General features: G+C 46.4%; 2 protein-coding genes across 2 annotated transcripts in view; one reads left to right on the plus strand and one right to left on the minus strand.

Annotated features, from left to right (window-relative positions):
* mphosph10 (M-phase phosphoprotein 10 (U3 small nucleolar ribonucleoprotein)) overlaps positions 1-3,799 on the plus strand; it is a 4,636-nt gene extending 837 nt beyond the window's left edge. Inside the window, exons 2-11 of the mRNA XM_027007418.3 lie at positions 1-392; positions 516-688; positions 824-986; positions 1,163-1,304; positions 1,400-1,467; positions 1,588-1,725; positions 2,066-2,179; positions 2,275-2,382; positions 2,524-2,757; positions 3,524-3,799. The exon at positions 1-392 is cut by the window's left edge and continues 290 nt beyond it. Coding sequence (XP_026863219.3) covers positions 1-392; positions 516-688; positions 824-986; positions 1,163-1,304; positions 1,400-1,467; positions 1,588-1,725; positions 2,066-2,179; positions 2,275-2,382; positions 2,524-2,757; positions 3,524-3,670 — 1,679 coding nt within the window. The 3' untranslated portion in view covers positions 3,671-3,799. The remainder of the gene's footprint in view (positions 393-515; positions 689-823; positions 987-1,162; positions 1,305-1,399; positions 1,468-1,587; positions 1,726-2,065; positions 2,180-2,274; positions 2,383-2,523; positions 2,758-3,523) is intronic.
* Positions 3,800-5,096: 1,297 nt separating this feature from the next.
* Positions 5,097-26,779, minus strand: mtmr10 (myotubularin related protein 10). The gene is made up of 16 exons (XM_035520782.2): positions 26,130-26,779; positions 25,582-25,642; positions 19,619-19,755; positions 18,249-18,321; positions 15,430-15,572; positions 11,701-11,794; positions 11,431-11,578; positions 10,836-10,923; positions 10,542-10,630; positions 9,929-10,062; positions 9,200-9,269; positions 8,882-8,952; positions 8,610-8,782; positions 7,687-7,857; positions 6,936-7,124; positions 5,097-6,586 (listed from the first exon to the last, which is right to left on the minus strand). Exons 1-16 carry the CDS (start codon positions 26,184-26,186, stop codon positions 5,978-5,980), a joined length of 2,307 nt encoding a protein of 768 aa, XP_035376675.1. The 5' UTR covers positions 26,187-26,779; the 3' UTR covers positions 5,097-5,977.
* Between the last annotated feature and the right edge of the window lie 81 nt (positions 26,780-26,860).

The raw sequence follows: 26,860 nt of genomic DNA on the forward strand, positions 1-26,860 counted from the left end.
ATTTTGAAAATGAAGAGGAAGATGACAATGGTAAAGAAAGAAAACACAGACTTAAGTCCAAGGCTTCTGCGGCGGAGGAACAGGAGGACTGCTCTAATGAGGACTTCTCTAATGAGGACTCGGACGTTGATTTTGATGTTGATGAATTAGAGAAACAAGCCAAACATATGAAGAACATAACAGCTAAGTTACCTAAATCTGGGACAGCTGTATCAGAAGTAGATGATGATTTTTTTAAACTATCAGAAATGGAGGCTTTTCTGGATGATATGGACAGGATGGAGGGGAAAGGGGCTGTTGGTGAGGAAGTAGACTATTTTCAGGACTTACCATCAGATGAGGATGAGGAACTGACCTTTGATAAGCCTGCTGTGTCAAAGTCTCAGAAAAAGGTGGTGACCCAACCATCAAACAATAAGGGAATATTTAAACAAATAATTTTTAAAAAAATCGAATCATTCTTTTTTGTTCCACAGCTCTTGTATGATGTTTTTGTTTGATTGACTTTTTTTCAGCCAAAAAGCTCCAGAAATCTGAAATACAAAGATTTCTTTAAGGATGACGGACCCGTCGACCAACATGAGCCAGATGAGAGAGATGAATCGACGGGTGACGATGAGGAAGGGGATGATGATGACGACTATGAGGATGAAAAGGGCATGGATGAAGAGGATTTCAGTATGGAGGAGTAAAGGGCCTTTTTTCTTGTTTCAGTTTTCTGAAGTGCTGATTATTCCATAGCAGTGATTAATTTGAGGATATTGCACTGTGTTGTGCACTAGTTCAGGAACTAACATGATTTTAATGTTCTGTATATATATAGGGGTGATGATGAAACCCAGAAAGCCAGAGATACTTTGCGGAAGGTGACCTTTGACCTCCCCAGTGACAATGAAGGGGAAGATGTGGAGGATATTCTGGGTGGGAAGCAAAAAAAGATGGCTAATCCAGGGTCCAAGTCATCCTTTGAGAAAAGACAGGAAAAGGTAAATTTTTGCTTTGGTGAAAAGATCTTCTCCAACATTACTCCTCAGGGCAGGTTTGCAATTGACTTCATATTTATTAGTTCATAAATATGAACTTCATATTTATTGGTTACCCCGCCCCCCGTAACTCCCCGGAATTGGTAAAACGCTGGTAAAATTGGTAAAATGTGAACCAGATGGCGGAGAAGATCGATAAACTGGAGAAGGCTGCGTTAGCCGAGAAACCCTGGCAGCTGAGCGGGGAAATCGCGGCGCAGTCTCGACCGGAGAACAGTATGCTGGAGGAGGACCTGGCGTTTGACCAGGCCTCCAGGATGGGTAAGACCTCTGCTTGACCACAGTGCTCCTCTGAGCAGCTTGTGTTTTACTGCTGAAGTCCTGGCTTCTGATTTCCTTCGCTTTGTCCCCCAAAGCTCCTGCCGTCACAGAGGAGACCACTCTGCACCTTGAGGATATTATCAAACAGAGAATTAAAGACCAGGTTTGGGCAGCTTCCCTTTCCTTTACCCTATAAACGCAGCACAGTCTTGCATTGCTAGAGGAGCATCAGGGAATTAGTTGACTGGGAGTAGCGTCTGACTGTGCTGTTGCTCTGTGTCAGGCCTGGGATGATGTCGTGAGGAAGGAGAAGCCCAAGGAGGATGTGTTCGAGTATAAGAAGAGACTCACTCTGGACCACGAGAAGAGCAAGCTGAGCCTCGCTGAGGTCTATGAGCAGGAATACCTCAAGCAGACACAGGTGAGCCCCACTGCCTGTAGGCAAGGCCCATGCTGTGCTGGTGCCTGTGCATCTCTGTAATTAATGGTTTTGGCTACCATGAAAACACCACATTTTCTATAGTTTCTAGTTGCCTCTGGCCTTGAATATCCTGTATTTACAGTACAGGTGTGTATTAAAAGCATCCAGCGCACTTTTGACCAGTAAAGACCAGTAAAGGATGACTGTACAGACCCAGGGTACAGAAATCCTGTCCAGTCTGTTGGCTTCACAGGACAATAGTGGTGCCAGCGGTGGGAGATTATGGCTGTGGTGTAGGGAAAGAGTTTATTTTTGCTTTGTGGCATTTTCTGAATTTCAGGAAAAGACAGAAGAAGAAGAAGAGAATCCAGCTCATACAGAAATCCAGAAGCTCCTAGACTCCCTCTTCCTCAAGCTGGACGCTCTTTCCAACTTCCACTTTACTCCCAAACCAGTAAGACTTCGATGTGTTAAGCTTTTGGCCCATTTATCTTCCTGAGGTGCTTTGGAACTGTGCTGTACGGATGTTTTCCCTCCTTCTCCCTGCAGCACATTCCTGAAGTGAAGGTGGTCTCCAACCTGCCCTCCATCGCCATGGAGGAGGTGGCGCCCGTAGGTACCAGCGACGCCACTCTTTTGGCTCCAGAGGAAATTAAGGTGAACTTTCACCCATGATTTCACTACACCGGTCAAATAAATAGCCTTATTAAGAGGCCTTAGCTCACTGCTCCAACAAATGAGGAGTAGATTTCCTTTCCTTTTGTGTGTGTGATGGCATTTTATTTTATTTTCTCTTAGGAGAAGAACAAGGCTGGCGACATCCTGGGCAACTCTGAGAAATTGTCCACAGATAAGAAACGCGAGAGGCGCTTGAAGAAGAAAGTGAAGCAGCGGAGAATTAAAGAGCGGGAGAAGAGGAAGAAGCTGAAAGAAGCAGCACGCGGAGGTGAAGGGAACAAGAGAACGTCCAAGGCCGAAGCTGAAGAGACCCTCCGGAAACTGACTAAAGGCGGGAAAGCCAAAATCCTCACGGTCAGTACTGGCTTCTTTGGTCAGCGAAGGGTGCTTAGAGTGATCACACTTGGAGCCTTTTCTGATTTGTTTTACAGTTTACATTCAAGTTTATTTCTATAGCACATTTCATACTCAAAGGCTGTTCTTGGTGCTTTACATGTATTGAAGAAAACAGGCAACTGAGCAAAAAAATCCAAGATTATGTAGGAAATGGCACAGCAAAGTGATGAGAAGCACAATACTGATTGTGCATCTTATCCAAAATGCATAAAATGTCCTATAGCCCTAATTAGTTGCAGTTTATTTAAACATTCATACTAAATATGTAGACTTGGAACACAATTTTTTCATTTGTCAGGCATACTCACAAAATTTAGGTTTTTGATTTAATTGGATCCATCTCATCCCTTGTTCTAAAGGTCATTCCTAAATGTCAGTCAGGTGATGATGTAACATGGTATCTTCCTTGGAGTGAAGTGTGGGGGCGGGGGGGTGAGCAGATTGTAGATCTGAGTTGTAGCAGCCTCTGCACCCTTTACCGCTCAGGATGTAAACTGCCAAACTGGATTAACTGAAGTAACTAACCAGTTTAATTAATGGTAGTCTTGAGTTTTTAAAAAAAGGTACCAGTGTTCCTTTTTTATTTCACTTTAAATTGAGGCCAATGTTAGCTTACTGGGCATGCATTTCCACTCCATCAGGGTAGATCACATTAGTAATGTGCATTAGTAAGCACCCTCGTGAGATGGGACGTGCTGATGTGCTCTGTTGTCCCTGCTGACAGAACGACGGGATGGACAAAGCGCTCCGCTCCTCCCAGGCTTTCTTCTCCCAACTGCAGGACCAAGTGAGGAGCGAGATCAAGGGCTCCAAGGGGCAGGCGGCCAAGAAGAAACACAAAGAGGTTTCTGCCAGCAAGCTTAAGCTGTAGACTTCTAAATGTGTCCTACATATCATGTACAGGATTTCTTTAAAAGACAGTGAATGCGTGTACTTAGTCTAGTTATTTGTATTAAATTTAATTCTATTGGCATTATTAAAAGAAGTCACCACCGGTTTATTCACAGTGCATTTTGCATAATTCTACCCTAAATTTGAAAATAATCAGAAGGTGTGACCCCATATGTATGACTTGTTTATAGTCTGTTCTAATACTCCCGGTAGAGCCCAACATTGCGTCTGTTAGAGGGCCTTCTATGCCCTGCGCAGGCATGTTCAAGCAGGGGACCGTACGGCCATGCTGGTGAACACCGGTGTAATATTGTAGCAGTGCTTCTTGTTTCCAGTGGTGGAGAACCTCTGCTCTAAGACACTTCACACAAGTTATGAAGTCCAGCCAATGATAGTCCCCTTTATGAATTTTTGTTCAGGTGTTTATTGCAGCACACACACCAGTTGAACATGGTGCTAAGGACTGTGATATGGAAACACTAGAGTATGTTGTTGCATTAATTGGTCACAAGTGGGTGCTAGGGAGTCAACTGACACTAGCATACAGCCTCCAGTTTCACATCTAACATGTAATGTGCACATTTTAAGTGACCTGCGTGTACACACCCACCCACATATACCAGACACACCAGCGTCTTGTCAATCCTTAATTTATTCACAAGAAATATACATTAGAAGCATCACACCTTGCATAGTGGCTCAAAGGCAGGTGCCAGTCCAGTTGAAACAGCCCTAAAGGACTTCAATCGCAGCCCTTCAGGCGTACAGGGTCCTGTTAGGTGAGCCTGAAAGGCCAGCTGTTGCATCTCAGCTGGCGATGCACACAACACGACACCTCCAAACATGGCCTACACTCATAGCTTTGGAATTACGCGCGGAATTTTCCCTGTGATGGGGAAATGGGAGAACTGTTAGATGTTGCTAGCATGTTTCATAGCCAGAGAGAAGAAACATGATTCTCTGAAGGGCAATGCCAAGATCTCCAAACAGCAAGGCACAGAGGAACAGAACAGATTACCCTGTATTGGCTTCTTTGCATATTCGAATAAATATCAGCGCTGTTTGTGGAACAATTCGATGTTTTTAAGATCACGCACAGTTTTCGTCCCAGACCGCACTGAGTACATCTCATTAGTGGTAAACTAAATCACAAACTATTTACTTTAAAACTAGTTAAAGGATTAAAGGGCAGAAAAGTACCTCTTTAGGACATAAAAAAAGTAAAATATTTTAATAAAACTCTGTCAAAATAAGTATCCCCAAACCATAACCATCTTAAGGCTTTAATTAAATGTCGTTAAGGAAGTCTACATATTAACTCAAATAAGACAACTGTCTAGTTTTCAAGAGAAACACAATACAATTTGAAGAGAACAAAAGGTAACCAGTGCTGTTTCTTTTTTCAATCAAACACTCAACCTAAACTCTAGTGTATTCTCTATAAATGCTAATGCACTAATGTGCCTACTAGGATAGCAGACTCGACCACGATGCCAAGTCAACCTGCTGATTGGCTAGAGGAGTAGTCAGTCATTCTGAGCAGCCATTCTGTGTTTGTGTGGGAGGGGTCTAACAGACAAGGCCCAGCCTGTATGAGAGACCACAGTGCAGTTCTCACTGGGTGAGGGGGGGGGTGTGGGACATCCAATATTACCCACATAATTCACATAATTTCAGTTACTCCATTTTAATAAAACTAGCTATAGATAAACCTTACCAGCAGGTCTTTTGTAAAGTCTATATAACTACATATTTATATATACTAAAACTAAAGGTGTTTAAGGTTTTCTACCACAGATTGAATTTAGTGTTACATTCCTCAGCATAATGCCTTAATTCCATACAAACCAGGAAATACCGTTTCACCAGAGGGAAAAATCGAAAGAGTGAACCTGTCAAACACATGGCTAGATAATCTTGTGCAAGAACAAAAATATAGTCAAGGGTGGGTAAGCTAAAAAGCCTGGATGATAACAACAACAACTGCAAGTGCTTTAGGAAAATCACACTTGGAACACAAGTTGAACATGAATATAAACTTCTTGAAGCCCAGGTCATAGATATTCACACAACAGTTCAAAGTCATGGCCTCACCTACCGCACAGCACTGACTTTTCACTGCCTCTTCCTAAACCCAAAATCACCAACAACCTAATTGGGCAGTCGGCTGTACAACGTTCAGAAAACGGCAGCGTGCTCCGGGTGGTCTCGTGCCTCCTGGGGACCGCTGGATCGGTGCACCCTGCCCTGTCTGCATGCGGCAGCCTTCAGATGCCGTCGTTGGCCTTCAGATGCTGTCGTTGGCAAGCGTCTCTGTGGAGAGCCAGATCTTGGCTCCGTTGAGGATCTTGCTAAGCGGTGTTCCCAGGATGCTGCGGCGGCACAGGTTCCCCACGGGCGAGAAGGGGAACGTGGAGCTGAGGTAGTCCGGAGCGCCGGCGGTCTCCTGCGGAGAAGAGGCCGCCTTGAAGTACATCCTGCTGGGCTCGGCCCCAGGGCCATCGGGGGCCGGGATGGAGCCTCCCGTGTACTGCCTCAGCCGCTTCTGGAGTGTCTCGATCTCGTCCGCCAGCACAGACAACTCGTGGAAGGCAGTGATTGGCCCGCCATGGGGGATGCGGGCCTCGGGCACCCAGCGCAGGAAGTGCAGCCTCCACAGGGGCAGGTGGGAGGGCAGGAGCTGGGGCAGGAGCAGGCTGTTCGGCTCGGCCGGACGCGACAGCCAGTCGCGGAGGAAGCGCTCGGCAGGGGTCTCCTGCTGCGGCTCGCGCGCCAGCCCTGAGTCCGTGCGGAGGCGGGACACCAGCGAGCTCCGCCTCATCAGCGTGTCGTGCTCAGCCAGCGAGCCGTTGCGTAGGGCCGAGGGCACGCCGCGTAGAGTGGAGCTGAACACTCTCTGAGGAGACACATGGGACACGTCAGCCAGAGGGCACTTCTACAACGTTTGGTTTTAATTAGGTGGGGAGTTTAGGGAGTAGTAAGGAAATGTTAAATAAAAAGAAAAAAAAGTGAATTTAAAATGTACACCTTCATGCTCTGGTAAAAGAAGTGAAAAATCATCTGTTAAACATTTTAAAAAGTTCTTAGAATATCAACCATGCTGCATAAGAAAACAGTATGAATTTTCAGGCCATGGACTAGATATGAATAGATATTATTTTTAGTAATAGTAGACCAACACAGAAACAAATGTTATGTTATTTATCAGCTCAGTGTTTCATTAGCACCGTCAATGCAGACCTCACCTTGCTGCGTCTGTGCGAGTATGTCCGCACTGTGCCGTTGTGCACACAGGGGGCGCTCTTGCCCACATACAGCGGGTTGTTGAACAGAGCCTGGTCTTTGAGGCTGAACTGCTGAGACCAGTCCCAGACCGGCGGGAAGCGAAGAGCCTGTTCCTGCCCCAGGGAGATTCTCTTAGTCAGGGCAAAGTCCTTACAGCGGTCAACAAAGACGGAGGAGGAGACGGGGACAGAACAAGGAGGGGGAAATAAAAATATAGCAGAGCGGGAGAGAGTCAACAACAGGAGACGCTCGTCACAGACACCATCAATATTTAGCACGGTAAGTTTAGACCAGTGGTTCTCAACTTCGTTATCTACCGGGCCACGACACTGGCCAAAGGCAGGCCCTGTGGTGTATGCATTAATCATCACCTTCTTTAAATTACCTGCAATCTTTTATTTTTAATGATTTTCTCCTTTTTATGCTTGTGGTCATTTTAGTAGCTCTCCGTGTTGGTTATTAATGCAAAAGTAATAAAATGGCAAAGTATAGTACAGATTACGAGTATAACGCATTAGAGCGGATTCCTTAAGGACGCCGAGAAGGCGAGATCAAATCCATGGAGTGCGATAGCACTCCCGAGTCGAGGTGACTCGAGGCTGATGGCGTACGTCTGAGGAACGCTGCTGTGCGCCTACATTCCTACGTACTGCACCCAGGTCTGAACTAGCGGGTTGGGCTGGGGTCGTGCACCCGGCCCGGTTCCCTCACCCTGCTGTGCTCCGCCCTCTGCTGGGGGCAGTTGAAGAGGAAGGTGCTGAAAACGGGCAGCCACATGCTGTCGCTCAGCACGCTCAGGTAGACCTCGGTGAACTCGAAGGCGGTCGGGTGCTGTTCCAGCAGTTGCCACACACAATTCAGGAAGAGCAGGAACAGGGGAGACTGCGAGAGAGAGAGAGAGAGAGAGAGAGAGAGAGAGAGAGAGAGAGAGAGAGAGAGAGAGAGACACGACACGCTTTCAGGCGCTTGCCCTACTTTCACATGCATGACTGGACTTGAAGGACTTGTTAGTTATCTGGGGAGCTGAAATCAGACATGTACCAGCAGGAACATGGGTAAAAAGGCTCTGGAGCAGGCCCCGGAAATGGAAACAAACAAACACAAACACACACAAACACAAACACACACACACAAACACACACAAACACAAACACACACACACAAACACACACAAACACAAACACACACACACAAACACACACACACACACAAACACACACACACACACACACACACAAACACACACACACAAACACACACACACAAACACACACACACACACACAAACACACACACACAAACACACACACACAAACACACACACACAAACACACACACACAAACACACACACACACAAACACACACAAACACACTGCAGTGCAGTGCAAAATGCTTCATTGAATTCAATGATTATCAAGGCCTCTATAATTCAGGGGGAGTTTCAGCACAAAATAAATGTTCACTGGTATGTCCAGCACAGGAGCTGGGACTTGTGTCTCATCTGGCCAAAAGGTTCTCAATCGAGTTCCCTGTTGTAAGACGCTGAAGCGAGGCTATGCCAGGTTGGGGCCATCTCAGAAATCCAGCCTCCAGAAATCTGGTTCCGTCTGCCTGCGCGTGGCCGCCACTCTACCTCCTCTTTGTCGTTCCTCTTTAAGTGGTTGCAGCGGTCGAGGAAACGATGGCCAGCCATCACCCACTCCTTCTGCACCAGGCCCTGGAAGCCCACCAGACTGCGGCAGTGAGGGTCACACATGACCTGCACCAGAGACGCCACCACGCAGCTCAGATCCCTGTCTTCCTCCTCTGTGGAGGGGGGGGGGAGGGGGGACAGTTAGGCATGAGAGCCAACAGAGGAGGAGTACAGCACTAAACCCCGGCCAAAGCCCAGAGTGTCTGTCTAACCTTGCAGAATGACAGAGGCCTGCTTCCATTCCAGTACGTAGACCACTTCCACTGCCTGTTTCAGAAACACTCTGGAACAAGCCACACAATGCATTATATTTTATCACAGCAAAGGCTTAACAAAAACTTTAATAATGTCATAAAGTCACTGATAAGAATTATCATATGAAGTGTAACAGAATTCTAAACTCCTACATACAAATGACGCTTGGAAGTGAAGGGACTCGTTTAATAAGTAAATGCAGCAGAAGTGCTGCCCCCTGTAGGCTGTGAGGGGATCACCCTGTTCTTTGGCTGATGTGTGGTGTTTATTCATACCTGACATATTCCATCCATCGGGAACTTTCCACGGATGACAGCCATTTATCCTCAGACTCCTCAAAGGGCTCTGTGTATACACACACACACACACACAGTCACCGTGTTTGCCCTCACTATTCCAGATAATCACAAGTTGAATAAAACGTTTTGTTCCTAAGAAGCACTGAAGGTGGTCAAAGCAACTCTAACACTGTCTCTCGTCGAATTGTGTGTCAGGAGAAAATGACTGCCCTCCAAATAAAGGGAAGGGGGCATTCACCTCGACAGGCAGGGCTGCTGCGCTGACCCTTGGCTAGGCTGCTGTACGCCCAACAATCCTCTTATAGCAGGGTGGACTTCACAGTGATGGGCACGGCTATCGATCTGTGCTCACCAGCCCGCTACTACAGAAAAACTGTTTAGGGCCATGTTTACTAGTGCTGCTTCTCCCTGAACTACACCAGTCTCCCTGAACTACACCAGTCTCTGGGGATTCCTGCCCCAGTGTACCCATTCTAAATGTATCATGAGGGTCATAAACGGGGTGAGCTGTGTCAGGTGTGTTGGGATCAGGATGACCACTAAAAACAGGGACTACCAGGCACACCCAAGGGCCAGCACAGGGAAATGCAGGTCTAGAGTAACAGGCTAGAGACTTCAATCCCCACTGCATTTAAACACCTTCGATCTAGAGCACAAATGAGCAATGCAACCAGAAGGGCGGCAGCAGAGTGCGTCATGGCTCACCGATCACACAGAACTGCCGCAGCTTGACCAGGGCCGCCTGGATGTCATGGATGGTGGGCAGCAGACCGTTTTCCAGCTCCACCTTGTGGACATCACTCCTCAGTGGGTGGCTTTTCATGACAGCGTTGCAAATTCTGACATTGTAGAAAAAAATGGGATTAAAGATCTTTTGGCATTTAAAGAACTGAGTACAGTCAGAAGCATGGCTGTCTAGAGCAGCTGTTGTTTTGTGCGTTTGTGTATACAGCAAATCCCACATGACCACTATGCTTGGGCAGCATACAGAAAAGGGGACAGTTCACGTCTCACGTCTGGCTACTTCCCCGGCTCAGTGTGCCAAAAGATCAGGGGCCTGCACTGACGAGCTCTTCCAAAGATTCAAAATAAATTGGAAACAGGTGCTCACTATGAAACTACAGGAGAATGATGAATTCAGACTTCCTGCATTCCCATGACCTACTATCTGAAATCTGCCTGCTGTATTACGGTCATCTTGCAGAGGCAGCACACTGAACAGATGAGTCCATCACTCTTCTGTGCTCCGACTAACCTCTCCTTTTCCTCTCTCTCTCTATCTCTCTAATATATATTAAAAATGTACACACACACACACCTTTGATCTAGTTTCCTTTGCTGCAGAGGCTCTGTGATGCTGGACATCCGAACCAGGGCACTCCCGCTGGGGTGATTCCAGCACCATAACTACACACACACACACACACACACACACACACACACACACACACACATATTTAGTACATAAACGTACAAGCTAAACATTTCATCTTGTATATACATATATTTAAGAACAGTTAAAATGCATTTAGCTCTTACTTCAGGAAAAATATGCATCATTTTATCTATACAAACGAACACCACCACCCCCCAGCGTACGCAGGCGACTCACTGGGACACGCTGGGCGCTGAAGTAACAGGCGTACTGCTTCAGGTCCTGATCGGCCAGAGACGACGGAACCACAAAGAACTCTGGGAGGCTGGAGAAAAATAGGGAGCGCTGCTTTAGACACGTTTTCAGGCAGGAACACACACACACACACACACACAGACACACACACACACAGGCCTAGTGGCAGTGTCAGCAGGACTGACGGGGCAGAGGGAGAGACGGAGGCGCTGACAGAGCCTAGTCCTCATGGATCATTTTGTCTGCATGTTGCAAAGAATACTGTGGGCCAACAAAGACTGCCTGGGGTGGCAGAAGACATTCTGTTTCTCAGTGAATGCACAACTGGTTATCTTACATTTTATGATCCTAATTTGTCAAAGATTATTCATACACTAATAGAGATTAACCAGCCATGTTAACACATGGAACAACCTCACAACGAGCCTGTTGCATAAAACAGGCTCACTGTGCTGTTGTTTTAAAGGCACATTCACATACTGGCTAAGACAGATAAACGCTAATCTCTGGCTCCGTTATATCAGCAGGACTGTTTGGGGAAACAGCATGTGGTAAACACAAGCGCGCACACACGCACCTGGGTGAGACCAGATAGTCCTTGTTGATGGAGCACACCCTCCACTCTGAAGCACCTGTGCGTTTAATCTCTCGATCCCAGTCAGAAGAGCAGTCAAACAGGGGCGTCTGCAACCTGCCACCAGGATCGATCCCATTCACCCTCTCACCTACGAGCGCACATGCACACAGAGACACGGAGAATAAATATTCAGTCCCCCTAGGCTGTAAAACAGCTCGCGCGCGTGTGTCTGTCTTTCTGTTTGAAAGGGAGAGAGTGCGAGTGAATTACCGGAGGAGCTGTAGAACCGTGTGCCGACGTACTCGAATCCAAACAGTAGCTGAGTGTCAGCAGGGTGGGAGTAGTGACCAATGGCGAGGCACACCTACGGGACAGCAGAGTCACATGACCTCATGCGTGCCACACAGACACTCCTGCTCCTTTGTAAATGATCAGCAATTCGATTTCCTGTTCTAGGAATCATCTCAAATTGTCCACTCACAATACGCAATATCAACATCAGTAACGTTACTATGAAAAACACTGATTGCAACATTTGTATTGACAAGTTTATTCATATTAACAACAGCAGTATTAACAGCAGTATCACTGGAGTCTGGGAAGGCTCTCATCACATACTACCAAACCAGCGCAGCAGACCACCATGCTAACCCACCAGCTAGGCAAAGAAAGCAAGGGTTTGGCCAAAGCTCTCCCCCTCGACCTCTCTCCTACCAGCCACTGCCCCTCACTTCTATTTTATTTTGTATGGAGTTTGCTGGCATGGGCTCTGAGCCACGGAGACAATTAATAACATCCCGGCACGCCGAACTTCAGCCTGCAGCAGGGTCAACTTGACTCCAGACCTTAACGGCATTCACAGCAGAGACGCTCGACGCAGCCGAGCTTCCGACGGGTACGGCCAAAACATGTGGAGGTGTTCTGCAAAAAAGACATCAAGCCCTACTGAAACGCAGCCCGCGACTGCAAATGAGGGGCCGATGGAGGAACGAGGAGTAGGGCACACGCCCCGAGGTCCCGCCAGAACGCTCCGGGCGCCGTGCTACCGAACGGTTCACTGCTGAGACCCGTTTATTAATGGCTTCCCGAGGCTGTCGGACATGCGGCACCTTAAGCTTGAACGCCCAGAAATATTCATCCTTTTCTCTCTCTGAATATGGCTGTCTGCGGTAAGTGCACATATAAGAAGAGCCATTGGGAGTTGGCGGCAGCCAGGCCAAATCTCACAATGAGTGCCATTGAGTCCAGTGTGGAGGAAGCCCGGGGGGGGGGGGGGGGGTCATGTCCAACTCTGTAATTTCATCCAGCATAATAAGCTATTACAGTTTGGCTCAGTCCCATCTGTCACAAAGCAAAACATGGAACTCCCTGTTTTAGCTGCATGCAGCAATTACACTCATTCACCAGACACTGGAGGCATGATTAAATCCTACACCCTCATTCCACAAGGAAAACACACACACACAGGCAGGCACAGTCAGACAGACACACTCAGACACACACTGTGAAAGGGCCATAAGTTCCCAGACACACTAAAACCATAAACTGAGCTCTGACAGGTGTATCTACATTCATATTCACATTGATGGACTGGAGGGAAACATCTGAAGTTTAGCCTCTCACCTTCCAATTAACTCTACATGCTAACGCAGTCCATGACCTGTCCCATGACCTCACATGGAACAAGAACAATGAAGGGGGAAGGGTGTGTGTCCTACAGGTGTTGGGCATTGCCTACGTCCCCCCCCCCCCCCCCCCAGCTTGGCGGTGATTGTGTGAAAGGGAAGGTGTGGAGGGAACTAGCTGCAATTAACCCTAGCAAGAGAAGTGGGTAAATAAACCATGTCCATCTGATTAAACTTCACCTCGGTGTGTGAGCAGCTGGAGCAGAAGTGCACCCAGCACCCTAATCACTCCCATGTGCGCACGCACACACACACACACACACACACACACACACACACACACACACACACACAGTCAGTGAACTGCACTCTGCTTGCTCTTCACGCAGGCTCTGCAGATCAGCATGCTGCTCTCCGACGGAACTGGGGACAAACGTGTCTGTGTTTGCCGAGAGATCACAAAGTGAGAGCTCTCCTCAATGGCCCTTTTGTTTCTCGTTTTCATGCCTCCATCTCTCCTACTCACCCCACCCCCAACGCCGGGCCCCTCTCCCCCAGACTCGACGCTGCGCCAAACTCGGCCTTCCTTAACCAGCTACCTTTATGTGTTGCCCTTTCTACACCCCTCTCCTCTCTTCTCGTACTCTTCCGGCTGTTGTGATCTCACTCACTCACGCCGTTGGCCCGGGAACGCCATGTGAAAGCTCTACTGTACTCAGGCAGCTTGGAAACAGCTGGGAAGGACGTGGCTTTTTTTTCCCACCTCAAGAATACGTAAACAATCCTCCAACACACACACCCACACACACCCCCACACACACGCCATCCTCCCTGATGATTAACAACCATTCCTCACATACTGTGGAACTCTTTCTGCTCTGACTCAGACTGATGGCACGGCCAATCACAGTCTGCTACACTAAAGCGATGACGAATAGGAGGGAATTTTTTTTAAATATTTTTTTCCGCTTCTATCAGGCGGTGAGTCAGGGGTCCAGTACGGAATTTTAATTTACACAAAGTTCCACGTCTCCAGGCAACAGCAGCTGTTGTGAGGCAACAGGATGGGTTTGCAGGGTCAGTGTGAGTCATGGTCACAGTGCACAGGTCTCCCAGTGGGAATAAATCCCTCAGCATAAAGGCACTCCCCTGAACTTTACCAGACAGATATAATAAGACAGAAATACATTCCTCAACAGAGCACGCTTGACGTTCTTGAGCAGATAACATCTAGGTTCTGCTGGAAATATGTAGTCAAATAATTATTCAAGTTGGACCGAACGTTTTCCATTCAAGAGCATTTCTAAAGAAAAGAACTGATTGCAATATCAAATGTCAGAGGTTTCACTGCAGCCAAAAGAGAAAAGAGGCTGTAATATGCATCAAGAGACCTATAAACAGAGTAACATTACAGAAGCCTAGAATAATACTAGAGAAATAGTGAACCTGTCTGGAGAGAAACTCTCCAGCAGTGGAGTCGTCAAACAAACAGCTCAAGGTTCTGAAAGGAACATTTGTGTCCCAGACAGTGAGGCTGTGGAATAGCGTGGTTCTACACTGGCTCTCCACACAGACAGACAGTGCTAATAACACCTCCATGGCAAGCCTGCCACCAGCCAGATGGAGAGGCAGGATGAAAGAAACAGTCCTGGGTGTGCAGGAAAACGCTGCTGCAATCCATTCTACAAACACGAGGAGAGGAGAGAGAGGAAAGCAAGTTCTCCTTATGCACCTTTACTCGTCAGAACAGTGTGATCTGTGTGATCTGCGTGATCGCCTGAAGGTTACAGCACACTATTTATCAACCATGGAAGGAACCAACAGAGTAAGAATATTAACAATGTTCCCACCAGCTGCTAAATAAATCACAAAGGTTTGATTGCAAAGGCTAACTCTATGAACAGGAAGGAATATTACTGTGTGTGTGTATAAAATGGAGATGACTGTGCTCTTCTCATCTCTACCACTTAGGGAAATTTTATAAGTCCATGTGCCTGCATTTGTGTGAGTGACGATATGAGTGTGTGCATGTGCGTATGCATCACTGTATGAGTGCACACGTGTGTTTGTGTGTGTGCGTGACCGTATGAGTGCACGCGCACGCATACAGTCACATGCACATGTGCGTGCGTTACTGTATGAATACGTGTGTGTGTGTGTGTGTGTGTGTGTGTGTGTGAGAGAGAGTGTGTATGTGAGTGTGAGTGTGTATGTGAGAGTGAGTGTGTGTGCGTGAGTGTGTGCGTGCGTGCGTGAGTGCGTGAGTGTGTGTGAGTGTGCGCGTGTGAGTGAGTGTGTGCGGGTGAGTGAGTGTGTGCCTGCGCGAGAGTGTGTGTGTGCGCGTGCGAGTGTGTGATTATGAGTGTGTACACACCTTCTTGGCGCTCTCAGGCCCAGCCTCGTCAAAGCGGAAGCGAATGATGCGGAAGTCCTTGCAGTACAGGATGAGCTCTGTGGGGTTGAACTTCAGTTTCTTATTGGAGCCCAGAATCTTCCGCTTTCCCTTGGCATCATTCACTGCAGAGAGCACCGTGCAAACAAACACACAAACGCGTGCAAAATAATGAGCATTTCACCCACTTCAAGTCATGAAAATGCTAACATTATAGTGTTGAATTAATTTTAGATGTACTACATAATATTTCTACATACACTGCCTATGTACACTGATTTTTCACTAACGACGTAACAACGTATGCAATATACATATAAATAATGTAAACCAGATACCAAAAGCTCATTTTATATTTAGTTTTAACTAAATTTAAACCATTTTGCTATTATACTTATACTATATTATGTTTCTATTATATTACATTACAGTTTTGCCCACCCTGTTATATAGCATTATTTGAAACAGACTAACATTGCCTTAACAACAGGATGTTTTGACATGTTAATACACCAAATTAGCTTCTAGGTAAAAATATTGGCACGTTGAAAAATTATTCATGTTGGTCATGTTGAAAAATTATTCACTCTCTTCCTTTTATGCTTTTATCAAACCTTTTTCATATGTGGGAAGGTTCCGTTATTATAATGAAACTCTTCATTTCACACTCTGTGACTAATGTGGTCAACCAGCAGATGACTGTGTCTTGCTAAATTTCACCACCTGCTAAAAACATTCCCTAGTCTGATCATCTCTCACATTCCCTTCCATCCTCCTGCTTTCTCTTCTCTAGATCTCTGGCTGATCGTGGTCAGGGGAAGGACACCCCTGGTGAGGAGATCAATTGTCTACGCACACCTGCGACCCTCCCTACAGCCAGAGCGGAACCACCGATCCACAGTGTGGTCACCTCTCTCTTACTGCCCGTTTGTCAGACTCGAGCCCAAAATTACACAGAAATAATTAACAGGGAAATTTTAAAACTGAAAAGAGAGAGAAATTCTACAAAAACACAGGTGTTGTGTTCTTTTCCTCGTCCTGTTGTAGAAGTGGTGGTGCAGAGTGAGGTGTGCAGAGTGGTTAGGCAGTGCGGCCCAGAGTGACATAGGCCAACCCACCACCTTCTGCACCGCTAACTGCCCGTCTGACACCAGAACAAGCTCACAGTGTGGCTCAGCAGCGGCACTTGCTCATAATGGACTTTTGTTTTAGGACACAGGCAGGAGAGCACACTCACACACAGCTTCACACTTTGTTGGCTCGACGCAGGGCTCCAGGCCCTGGGGGGGGGGGGGGGGGGGGGGGGGGCTATGTCAGCAGAGAGCAGGAGCAATGATCTAACACAAACAAGCTTAATCCCGGTTAGGCTTTCCAGCTCGGAGCCACAGTCTGGCCCAGTGAGCTCATCTGCAGCCTGGCTAAAAACAGACTGGCTAATGCGCGGAGGGGAGGGGCAAGCAGCCACCCAAACAGGTTCTACTGCACTGCAGTCAATACAGAAGGCTTCAGGAAAGAACAAGATGACGGAGGGAGAGAGGCATGAAGGAGGTAGGTTACATTAGTTCATTCATAACACACGGCGACAGCAAGGCCAGAACAAATACTTATAGAAATGGAGAAGAAGAACAGAGAAGTGAGAGAGAGAGAGAGAGAGAGAGAGAGAGGGAGAGGCTGACAGACATATTGCTCAAATAGAGAAAGGATGAATACGGGCCTGGAAAAGTCTGTGCGTGTACCCGCGTGCGTGCCCTGACTAAAAGGGAGCAAAATGTACGTGTGTGCACAGACGAAACTCCACACACAGTCCACAGAGTCTGCCTCGTGGCAAGGTGAAACATTCTAGCAGTGGTATTCAGGCGGTTACGGTTCGACGGTGGGCCGCGCAAATGCTCCAGCCTGTCACAGCGTGAAACAGAAGAATGACACCGAGCAGGCAGCTCGAGTGACAAAGTGCTCGGAGCCCTGCAACCCTAGCAAGCGTTTACAGTGAGACGTATAATGCTTTGGATGGGATTAATTATACAACCCTACACTAGGGAAATGTAATTTATCATGTGTACACCTAAAATGCTGCATTGCTCTGTGCAATTAGTCAACTGCAAAAGGCTTCGATCAGGGCATTCCCAGTAGGGTGTTTCCCCAATCCTGCTTACAGAGTTCCTCTGCACTGCGCATTTCTGTGATTTCCGACCAGGGAGAACTCAACCATGAGTCTCATGAGTTAGATAAGACGTGTGGCAACCCCAGAACGCCAAACAGGGCTGCTTAGCGATGACCCCTGATCAGGGCATTCCCAGTAGGGTGTTTCCCCAATCCTGCTTCCAGAGTTCCTCTGCACTGCGCATTTCTGTGATTTCCGACCAGGGAGAACTCAACCATGAGTCTCATGAGTTAGATAAGACGTGTGGCAACCCCAGAACGCCAAACAGGGCTGCTTAGCGATGACCCCTGGGCTGCGGGCTTGGAGGCTAGAGGATTGAGGTGTGTCTGTAGAGCCCAGGGTGACTGCACTCTGATGCAGGGCCCACTGCATTACCAGGTCACCTCACCCACACATATGAATAAAGAATACTACCTAACTTAATAATAATCAGCATAATCATAATTACAATCAAACAAATATGCAGGGATGAGAAGAACATTTAAGCATTTAAATTATGACATGCATTATAAACAGCAGTAACAGTGACGTTGCCTCTGGAATTAGTAGAGTAGTTATGAATTGTTTATTACATAGCTGAAAGGCGTAACATTAAGAATGGGGGTGGGGGGGTGGGCTCCAGCTGTGAATGGGAGCTTACCGGTGATGACCTGATCTACACAAGCCAGCGGGACGTCATACTCTCCCAGGAGCCGGTGTGCACACTGGAACCTCTGAACAAGCCAATGAAGAACCAGACGATTCAGTAAGTCAGAGTGTTTTTGTTTGTCTTTGATTTACATTAAATAATTAAGTTACATGAAAAAAATTAAGCAATTGATTCTGCACCAGTAAAGCAAATTCAAAATGGACTACACAGAAAACAAAAAAACTAAAATTTTGCTGGACTGAATAGGTTCATCAGGGCGTCATACTGACCAAGTGTACTAAAGCTAAAACTAAAGCATTTCAAAACAAATCAAAGAAAGAGGTGGCTGCACCATTAACAAAACCTCAAAACATTTCAACATAGCAGTAAAAAATTAACCACATCTCCGCTGCCACTGTCAGGTGGTCTGAATTCTGATGACTCCCTTGTCTGCTGACCTGCTCTTCAGTTACCAGCACCGTTTATAAAGGTGCCTGATAAATCAGTAAAGAAGACGATGGGGCCCTTTGTGTCCAACACACTCCTCAGCGTTTCTCTGAGTGTTTATCTGACACACTACTTGGCGTTTATCAGAGTTTCAAATGGTTAATCATTTTCTGACTCATTTCTGGAGCTGTATGCTCACTCTGCCTCACTCAGGCTGAAATTAACAAGGTCTTTTAGTGACTCACAGAAGCCAGACAGGTGCTTAAAAATAAATAAATAAACAAACAAAAACCCACCCGAGAGAGCCATAAAGGCCATGCAATGGCAAAGTGTTCCTAAATGTGGTTGAAAGAACTGAAAGCAAAAAACAAAAACAAACAAAAAAAAACCCAACAACCCAAAGCAACCATGTCAAGCGCGCCTGAGTTGGCCAGCAGCTTTGTGTAGGAGAGCATTTCTAGCGCTCCAGAAAGCCTCTGCAGATGGTGCGCGCCACCAAGAAGTGGGGGTGTGGGGGATGCGAGCATGAGCAAAACATGCTCTTCAACAAGTTATGCAACATCTCCACCCACCCCCAGTACTTCAAAACATGCCATAAACTGGCCCAGCCCTTCAGAGTTAATCCCGTGTCTCCGGAGAACGTACTGCAGTGAGGCTCGGCTAGGCGCTCCGAACACCAACAGCTAGCCTGGACCTTCCCCCCACTACGCTGGAGGCAACCGAGTGTTGGCACATGGGTTTGAGTTCTTCCCTTTCACACCTGACTCAGCTTGAGTAGGAAGTGATAAGCCCGAGTTGAGGACCCTTGAGGCAGCCTACCCACCCATATACGCATATTTTACCCTCCCCTACAGATATTCTACCCACCTCTACACATATTCTATTACCTCTAATAAGCATATGGAAATATGTGGAGCAGGTGAGGGTGTACTTGCCTGTTGTGGCAAGGAATCATGGGTAACGAAAGAGACCTTGAAGTTGGTGCAGACGAGCTTTCCCCACAGGTCATCCTGGCTGCCGCCGGCTCCGATGCACTTCCGCACAAAGTTCACCTCGTTCACCACGATCTCCCCTGAAGAGCAGGAACAGGAGAGGGAAACCGAGTCAGAGGAGAACATCCACAAAGAGGCTGGGGGGGGGGGGGGGGGTTGTGGGTGAGTATGTCTTCCATAATCAGATCAGGCCAAATCAGCAGAAGGGAGTCTGAAAAAAAGAAAAAAAGTCGCTAAAAAATTCCTACAGCTAATGGACGTTTTCCCAGTCCTGGTACTCAGCAACTCCTACACCTCTTTTTTTTTTCAACACATCCTGGGTGAAGGACAGCTCACCAAAGATCTGTTTACATCGACAGGTGAGACTGTTTCAGGGCTTGAGGGTGGAGCCAATGAGCTGGCTACTCTAATGCAGTTACAATGACAATTCCTGTGTGTGTGACACACACACACACACACACACACACACACACACACACACACACACACACACACACACACACACACACACACACACAGAGAGAGAGAGAGAACGCACTGAAGGATCTATCAGGTTGAAGTTCCATCTCTCGCTTCTCCAACAGAACTATAATCAATATGTTTGTCTGTCTCTGTCTGTCTGACCCATCTTCTTTACTTATTTTCTTTATAAGTGTTGAGTTTCCAGTGAAGATGGTATCAGAATTTCTAACCAAAAGCACAGTGTAAAACTTGCTTATGGGATATACACCAATGTCAACCCTTGCTACCAGTATTAACGGTTGGCCAGCAATTGCTACGTTACAGGCACAAGCTGGAAAACATTTAGCCATGTTAGTGAATCAGTGTGTATAGCAAAAAGCTATGTACACATTACACCAGGACACCTTACCCTACAGCAGTTTCTAATTACTCCCTCACTCTCACTCGCTCTCAACTCTCAGCCAAGGAGGTACTTTTACACAATGGGAGCCGATGACTCACTGGACTGAACCCGATCCAGCACTCCAGATCCCAGAGAATTGTGGGAGAGTTCATGCAGATATCAGCTGAGGGCACATAACCCCCCAGCCTCCTCCCCCCACACACTAAACTATGTGCTTTCTCCAAAGAAAGGGAGTCAAGTTTGCCATTTTTGTGGAGTTTGGGGAAAAATTACACAGCAATAAAAACAAGACCTGTTACACAGACCCAGACAACCAATCTCCTGAATGTTAACAGTGTGCACGTGCACACAGGCTTATGGCCGAGCACTGGTCATGCGCTCCGGTTTCACACAAACTTGAAAAGAGCGAGAGTTCATCAAATACAGGTGCAGACAGCTCCCCCTCTGCCTTTAAAGAGCCAGTAGCCTCTTTTTTTCTCTCTCTTTTTTTTTTTAAAAACACGAGACCGCCATTTCCAGTCACTTATTGCAGAAATTTACCAGCGACTCTCCAAGCTTCGGAAGAACATCCCAGGACGCTTTGGGTTGCGTTGGAGTTCTGGCGGCCCGTCAGCCAAGCTGCTCAGAGCACAGCCATTCGCAAATAAACACTTTCAGTTCTCGCTTTCCAAGAAGTGACTATTAAGAGGAGGAAGAAGCGCTTCTATTTCCGTCTTGGGAAACGTGAGGTTGGGTGCCCGGGGAGGGGGAGGTGAAAACTGAAACAGGGGGAGAGTGTCGTTTGCCCCAGCTGCGAGCACTTGACTCTCAGGGAGGAGAGCGGAGCGGTGGGTGGAGGTTTTCCGAAGCCCGCTGAGCCCAGCCCTGCCCTTCTCGGCTTTGCCAGCTGGGACTGTTTAGGAAAGGTTACCACAGGGGACGCCTCCACAGCGCACACATTGTAGGACAGTCTTTTGGCCTTCAGGCTTTTCTTCACAAGTTCTCTGGTTCTTCAGTTCTCCGGTTCTTCTTGAGTCTAGCAGGGCCGAGCTTTGTTTTTATTCATACGGTGGCAACAAAGTCAAGTGAATTGCAGTGAAGTGAACCCTATGCTGGTCAACGTGGGGTCTGAGTCTGGGCTGCACATCTCCGTAGGCTTTTGGATCCCAAACTCTCGGCATAATGAGGTGATGGCAACTGCAAGGTCATCCAGTCGAAATCAACAAAACAACTGCACTGAGGACAAAGAAGATATCACATTTTTAGGCAATAATTTATTCATCCGCGACTGACTCTACTACCAACTGCATGAGATAGTGCGCTGCTCCGCTCCCACTCAGAATGGCGCGCACACACACACACACACACACACACACACACACACACACACACACACACACACACACACACACACAGCTCTGCTTGTTAATAAGCCTAGTGCTGTGTCCCCTCCCTTTCCTTGGAATGTGTGTGTGTGTGTGTGTAAACAGCGCACTACAGAGGGTAATCAGCAGCTTGACTTCTCTGCTCCATTAATTAGCCCCGACTGGGTGCTGATGTGGCAGTGATGCTGTCGGCTGACACAGAGCAGAGGCATTTCTGCAGCGTGTACCCAGCTCGAGCCATGGGCGTTAACCACAGCACTGCACTGTGTGCCTCTCCAACAAACATGCGGCCTAACACGCTAACATGTTAAGACTACGTTAAGCGTTTTGCTAATACTGATCAGAGCTCCTCTGCACTGCCCATTTTAGTGAATCCCTGTTCCCAACACACTGGAATCAACTTGCCAACAACCCTTCATCAGAAGGCTCGTGATATCGTGAGGCAGTCCTGAGTGTGTCTGATGAGTCCTCTTGGTCCGTGTTATCAGAAGGGGAGGCAGTGCAGGCAACACGCTACATACTCTGCATCTCAACTTTACAGGATTAGATTATGATGGTGCATAGACAGAGTTAAAGAAAAGCATGAAATATTAAGGCACAAGACCCTGAACCCATAGGTGAGGACAGGGTTTCTCAAGCCAATCCTTGGGGCCTGTCAGACGGTCCACTTTTTCCCTCTGTCCCAGCTCCTAACACTGAACCAAGCCATTAGGCACTCTGACACAGGTATACTGGGAGCTGGGTTACAGCAAAAATGTAGAAACCATAATTTCAAAACATCATCCATTTCTGGGGACCCCATGGGAAAACATAAATGTGTGTAATATACAACTATATGTTCACATAACAGCATAAATGTCTATGCATTACATGTAAAAGAGGGCATCTCGCCCAGACTGGTGAAGGGAAGCCACCATGGTTCTAACAGACTAAAAGCTCCAGTTGTGGGTATATGGCTTTTCAACCAAAGTCATACATTTCATTACCACTACAGCCAAATGATCCCCACATACTGAACAAGCCACTGTGTGAACATGACCAGCGAGGAGGGGTGGGCCTGGGTCACTGACACCACCTCCCCTTCTCGGCCCTGCCTGAATGCTGAGGAGACAAAATGCTGCAAAATCGCATTAAGGAGAAGTGTAGAGGACACTTTGGAAGTGGATGTGTTCAGTGTGCGTGGAAGTCAGGTAGGAAGGAACGGCGGGCGCTCCTGCACACTGCGTGGGAGAGACGTAGGAACTTTTTAGCACGACATAAGGTGGCAGTCTGGCGGACTTGTTGTCATGGTAGTCACTTCACACACTGCCAAATGTTTTGGGAGCTTACTGGACAAAACAGCAAAACAGCTGGCTATTAAGATGAAAGAAAAAGAAAGCTATAATGTAACATGGAAATGTGAGAAACATTACACAAACCAAATAGAAATAATGATAAGTATTAAATCTGTTCTTTTCAAAAGACAATGTCCTGAATGTCAGAGAACTATTTTGAACACCATTTCTAAGATCAGCACAAATCTCAGGTTTAGGTACAAGACATCTTAACTGTATGAAGCAGATGAGTGCATGCAGATGGTGAAATAGTTCACTATTTGGTCAAGTGACTGGATTATCTCGTAATATTGCCTCTAAATATAAGATGAGTACTAGGAGAATTGTTATCTTAGCTTTAAAAAAAACCTACTGACTGATATAGTCATGCTCTTTCAGCTAGGCCTTCTGGGGCTTGGTGCACAGACCTCTGGTTCTGGACATGATGACAAAAGTATTACACTGTAGGCAACGGCTGCATTTGGCTACAGCATTCAAGAGCTCCTTTGACGTTCAACATTCTGAGAGTCATGACATTCTACAATTCTACCCACATTCAACAGTTCTGACAGATACATTCTACAGTTCTATCCACATTCAATGCTGTAAGCTACATTCAACAGTTCTTTCTCTATTCAACATTCTGTTAGCTGCATTGTACAGTTCTATCCACATTCAACATTCTGTCAGCTACCTTCTACAGTTCTATCTGCATTCAACATTCTGTCAGCAGCCACGTTATACAGTTCTATTTCTGGGTGTGTCTTATGGGTATCCATATTGTATATCCTGCTGATGTCAGCCTAGGAAAATGTATTGCACCACATGACTGATTCACAGGGCTTGATTCAAGTGGAAGACATGATCATAAAGCAGCATCTGACTTTCAGTGCACGGAAACATGCTGACCTTCTTCTCTCTGTGCCTCGTTTCCATCCACAGCAAGTGCAAACACCTGTACGGCAACCAAACGCAAACAGCCTTATACACACATAGCATGTCACTGTCCAGCAAAGCAGCTTGTGTTCTCCTGCACTCCCACCGATAATATAGCATCTTACACTAGATCCTTTCAACAGCATGGGTATTTAAAACACAACACAAAAAACACTAACAGAATATTCACAGCACTATTACTGTTGCAACTGGGTTGCCATGACAACCAGAGGGGTAAGCGGGTACACAGATACAGTCAAAGGGGATTTTGCTGTTTATGTTGTAGCCAGATGAGCTAAACTACACGTGCCGCATCTATTTTGGAAACAGGGATGACCCAGGTCATGTATCTTAATTAAGGTGCGAACAATTTATAACCCAGCCAACCCCCCCCATAAATAAATAAATAAATAAAGTCAGATACAGGCTTCCCCCACGACTGCCCTGTCCCTCCCATCCCTGTTTGTGCACTAGGCCCACACTTCCAGGAAAACTAAATCTGCCTAGTTCTGCTTCACCTGACAAATCACTCGTTAACTTCCATGGAATCACAAAGACTGAATTTAGTAAGATATTATATTCAGCTATTGCGTGTAACAGTAAACCGAACGCAGGAAATTGCAAAACAAGTTTTAATACTCAGCGGTCAAAATCATGCAAGATTTAAAGTCAAAACAAGACAACTGTTCAAAGAGACAGCCCAGATTTTGAGGATAACCTAAAGTAGTCTGCCAGCAAACAAAGACTTGAAATTATAAGAACCCTTAGCACATACAGCAATAGTGAGCTAGAAGGGTGGCTCCACCTTGACCCCAGCCAATGACACGCAGCTCCACCCATAACCCCACATGAGCAGGAATCATGTTTGTGAATAACTTATTCAATTAATCATTTAAGAAGTCTTATACCTCCCTCTCTTGCTCTCTCTCTCTCTCTCAAAAAAAGCGGTATACAGGCACTGGGTGTGGTGCACATTTTGCCTGCAAAAAGTACATAGCATTCCGGCCCAACATTTGCAGAAACACCATTGTTAAACTAATTATGCACGGTAGACTGCAATGGTGCTACAACAGGAAATGCACTGCACTGGATACTCAGACACTCACTTCTAACACTGCATGACCGCGTGAGGATCAGCAGAGGAGAACTGGACAATGAGCCCACATACAAAAAGCTTTAACACACAGACTGGAATTCTGAGATAAACCTATTGGGAATGAATAACTGACTGATGCAGAGCAGAGTATGACATCCTGCAATTGGTTTATATAGCCTGCTTAATCCCAGTACCTACCTGTTTGACCAATTAGATTTCTTTATTGGAAAGAATTTTTAAAATAATTACATTAATGTCATATTTATATCCCTCCAAAAATAGCATAATTTACGCAAAGAAATGCAATAATTAAGCAGTAAGTAAGGAATTACCTGGTAAGAGTTTGGCCTCAAGTTTCTTGATGGTCACTTGGGGACTTTTCTTCAAATCAGTCTACGTAACATACATTAAAAGCACATTAAAGCAAGTGAAATATCACCACCAGCCCACAGCAGCTTAAACAGGAGGCTTTGAGCGTTGAGACGTGAAAGGCAAAGCTGCACGGTAATTTTCAGTGTACTATACACTTTGCCCTGCTGGTGACTTAACTTTAATAGTAGCTTTTAACAGAAGCCACACGTCTGCTATTTAAAAACACACGACGCTGAAAATAACTTAATGGCAGCATTAGAAAGAAAGAAAGAAAGATAGATAGATAGATAGATAGATAGATAGATAGATAGATAGATAGATAGATAGATAGATAGATAGATAGATAGATAGATAAGAGTTTCTAAATTGATGCTTAACAGGTCACTTGTTTTATTTTCTGAATATCTGTTAGACTAAATATTAACGAGCTGATTTTCTAGCAAGTAATTTAGTCAATTTTATGCATCAACAGTAGCAGGTTTTGTATGAGAAAAAGGGTTTTCCTCACCTGAACGGGGGGCAGGTAGGACTTAAATGTCGCCTTCGGAGTTTTTCCAGAAAACATGTTTACGTGTGGCAGTTAACGGATAAATACACAAAATGCAAGCTGGTAAATCCCAGAACAGTGGGGCTCATCTAGAGAGCCAAACTATCTTTTTTATATCAAGACCAACTTCGCTAGATTATGTGACTGCCTCGGTGGTTCTTCAGAGCAGCATGCCTGAACTTCCTTCCTCGGTTCCTTCTTCAAGATAAGAGTACTCATTCATTTGAATGCCATATAATCCACTTCCCCGTGGATTTCCTTGTGCAGACTGCAGCGTTAGCTGGGTAGCAAGTTCTCTTCACATTCTCACCGAGCTGCAGTCCTCCACGGCGCTGCCTCCCCGTCTTCAACCAGTTAGCTTGTTAGCTAGCGTGGCTCTTCAGCAAGCCGCTGTCAAACTCCACACAACTTTTGCATTCGAGGTCAGTCGCTGTTAGCATAAATATTCGCATTTAGCGCTCATCTTTTCTCTCTCTCTCTCTCTCTCGCTCTGAGAAAGGACGCGCTGAAGCCATTGTATCCCGATTGTGTGCTGCTAAGTCGTCTGGAGAAACAGTCTATGCTTGTCCCCGGTCGGTGTCAGCAGCCTGTTTCGCGGCCATGTTTACAAAAAGGCAAGAGGGGAGTGAGCGTGGTCGTCTCGCGCTGCGGGCACGCACAGACTGGTGTGACCGAATGGTTTAATGGCTGAT

This window comes from Electrophorus electricus, chromosome 23 (genome assembly GCF_041902795.1).
Source record: "Electrophorus electricus isolate QZ-2024a chromosome 23, ASM4190279v1, whole genome shotgun sequence".
Lineage (NCBI taxonomy): Eukaryota > Metazoa > Chordata > Actinopteri > Gymnotiformes > Gymnotidae > Electrophorus > Electrophorus electricus.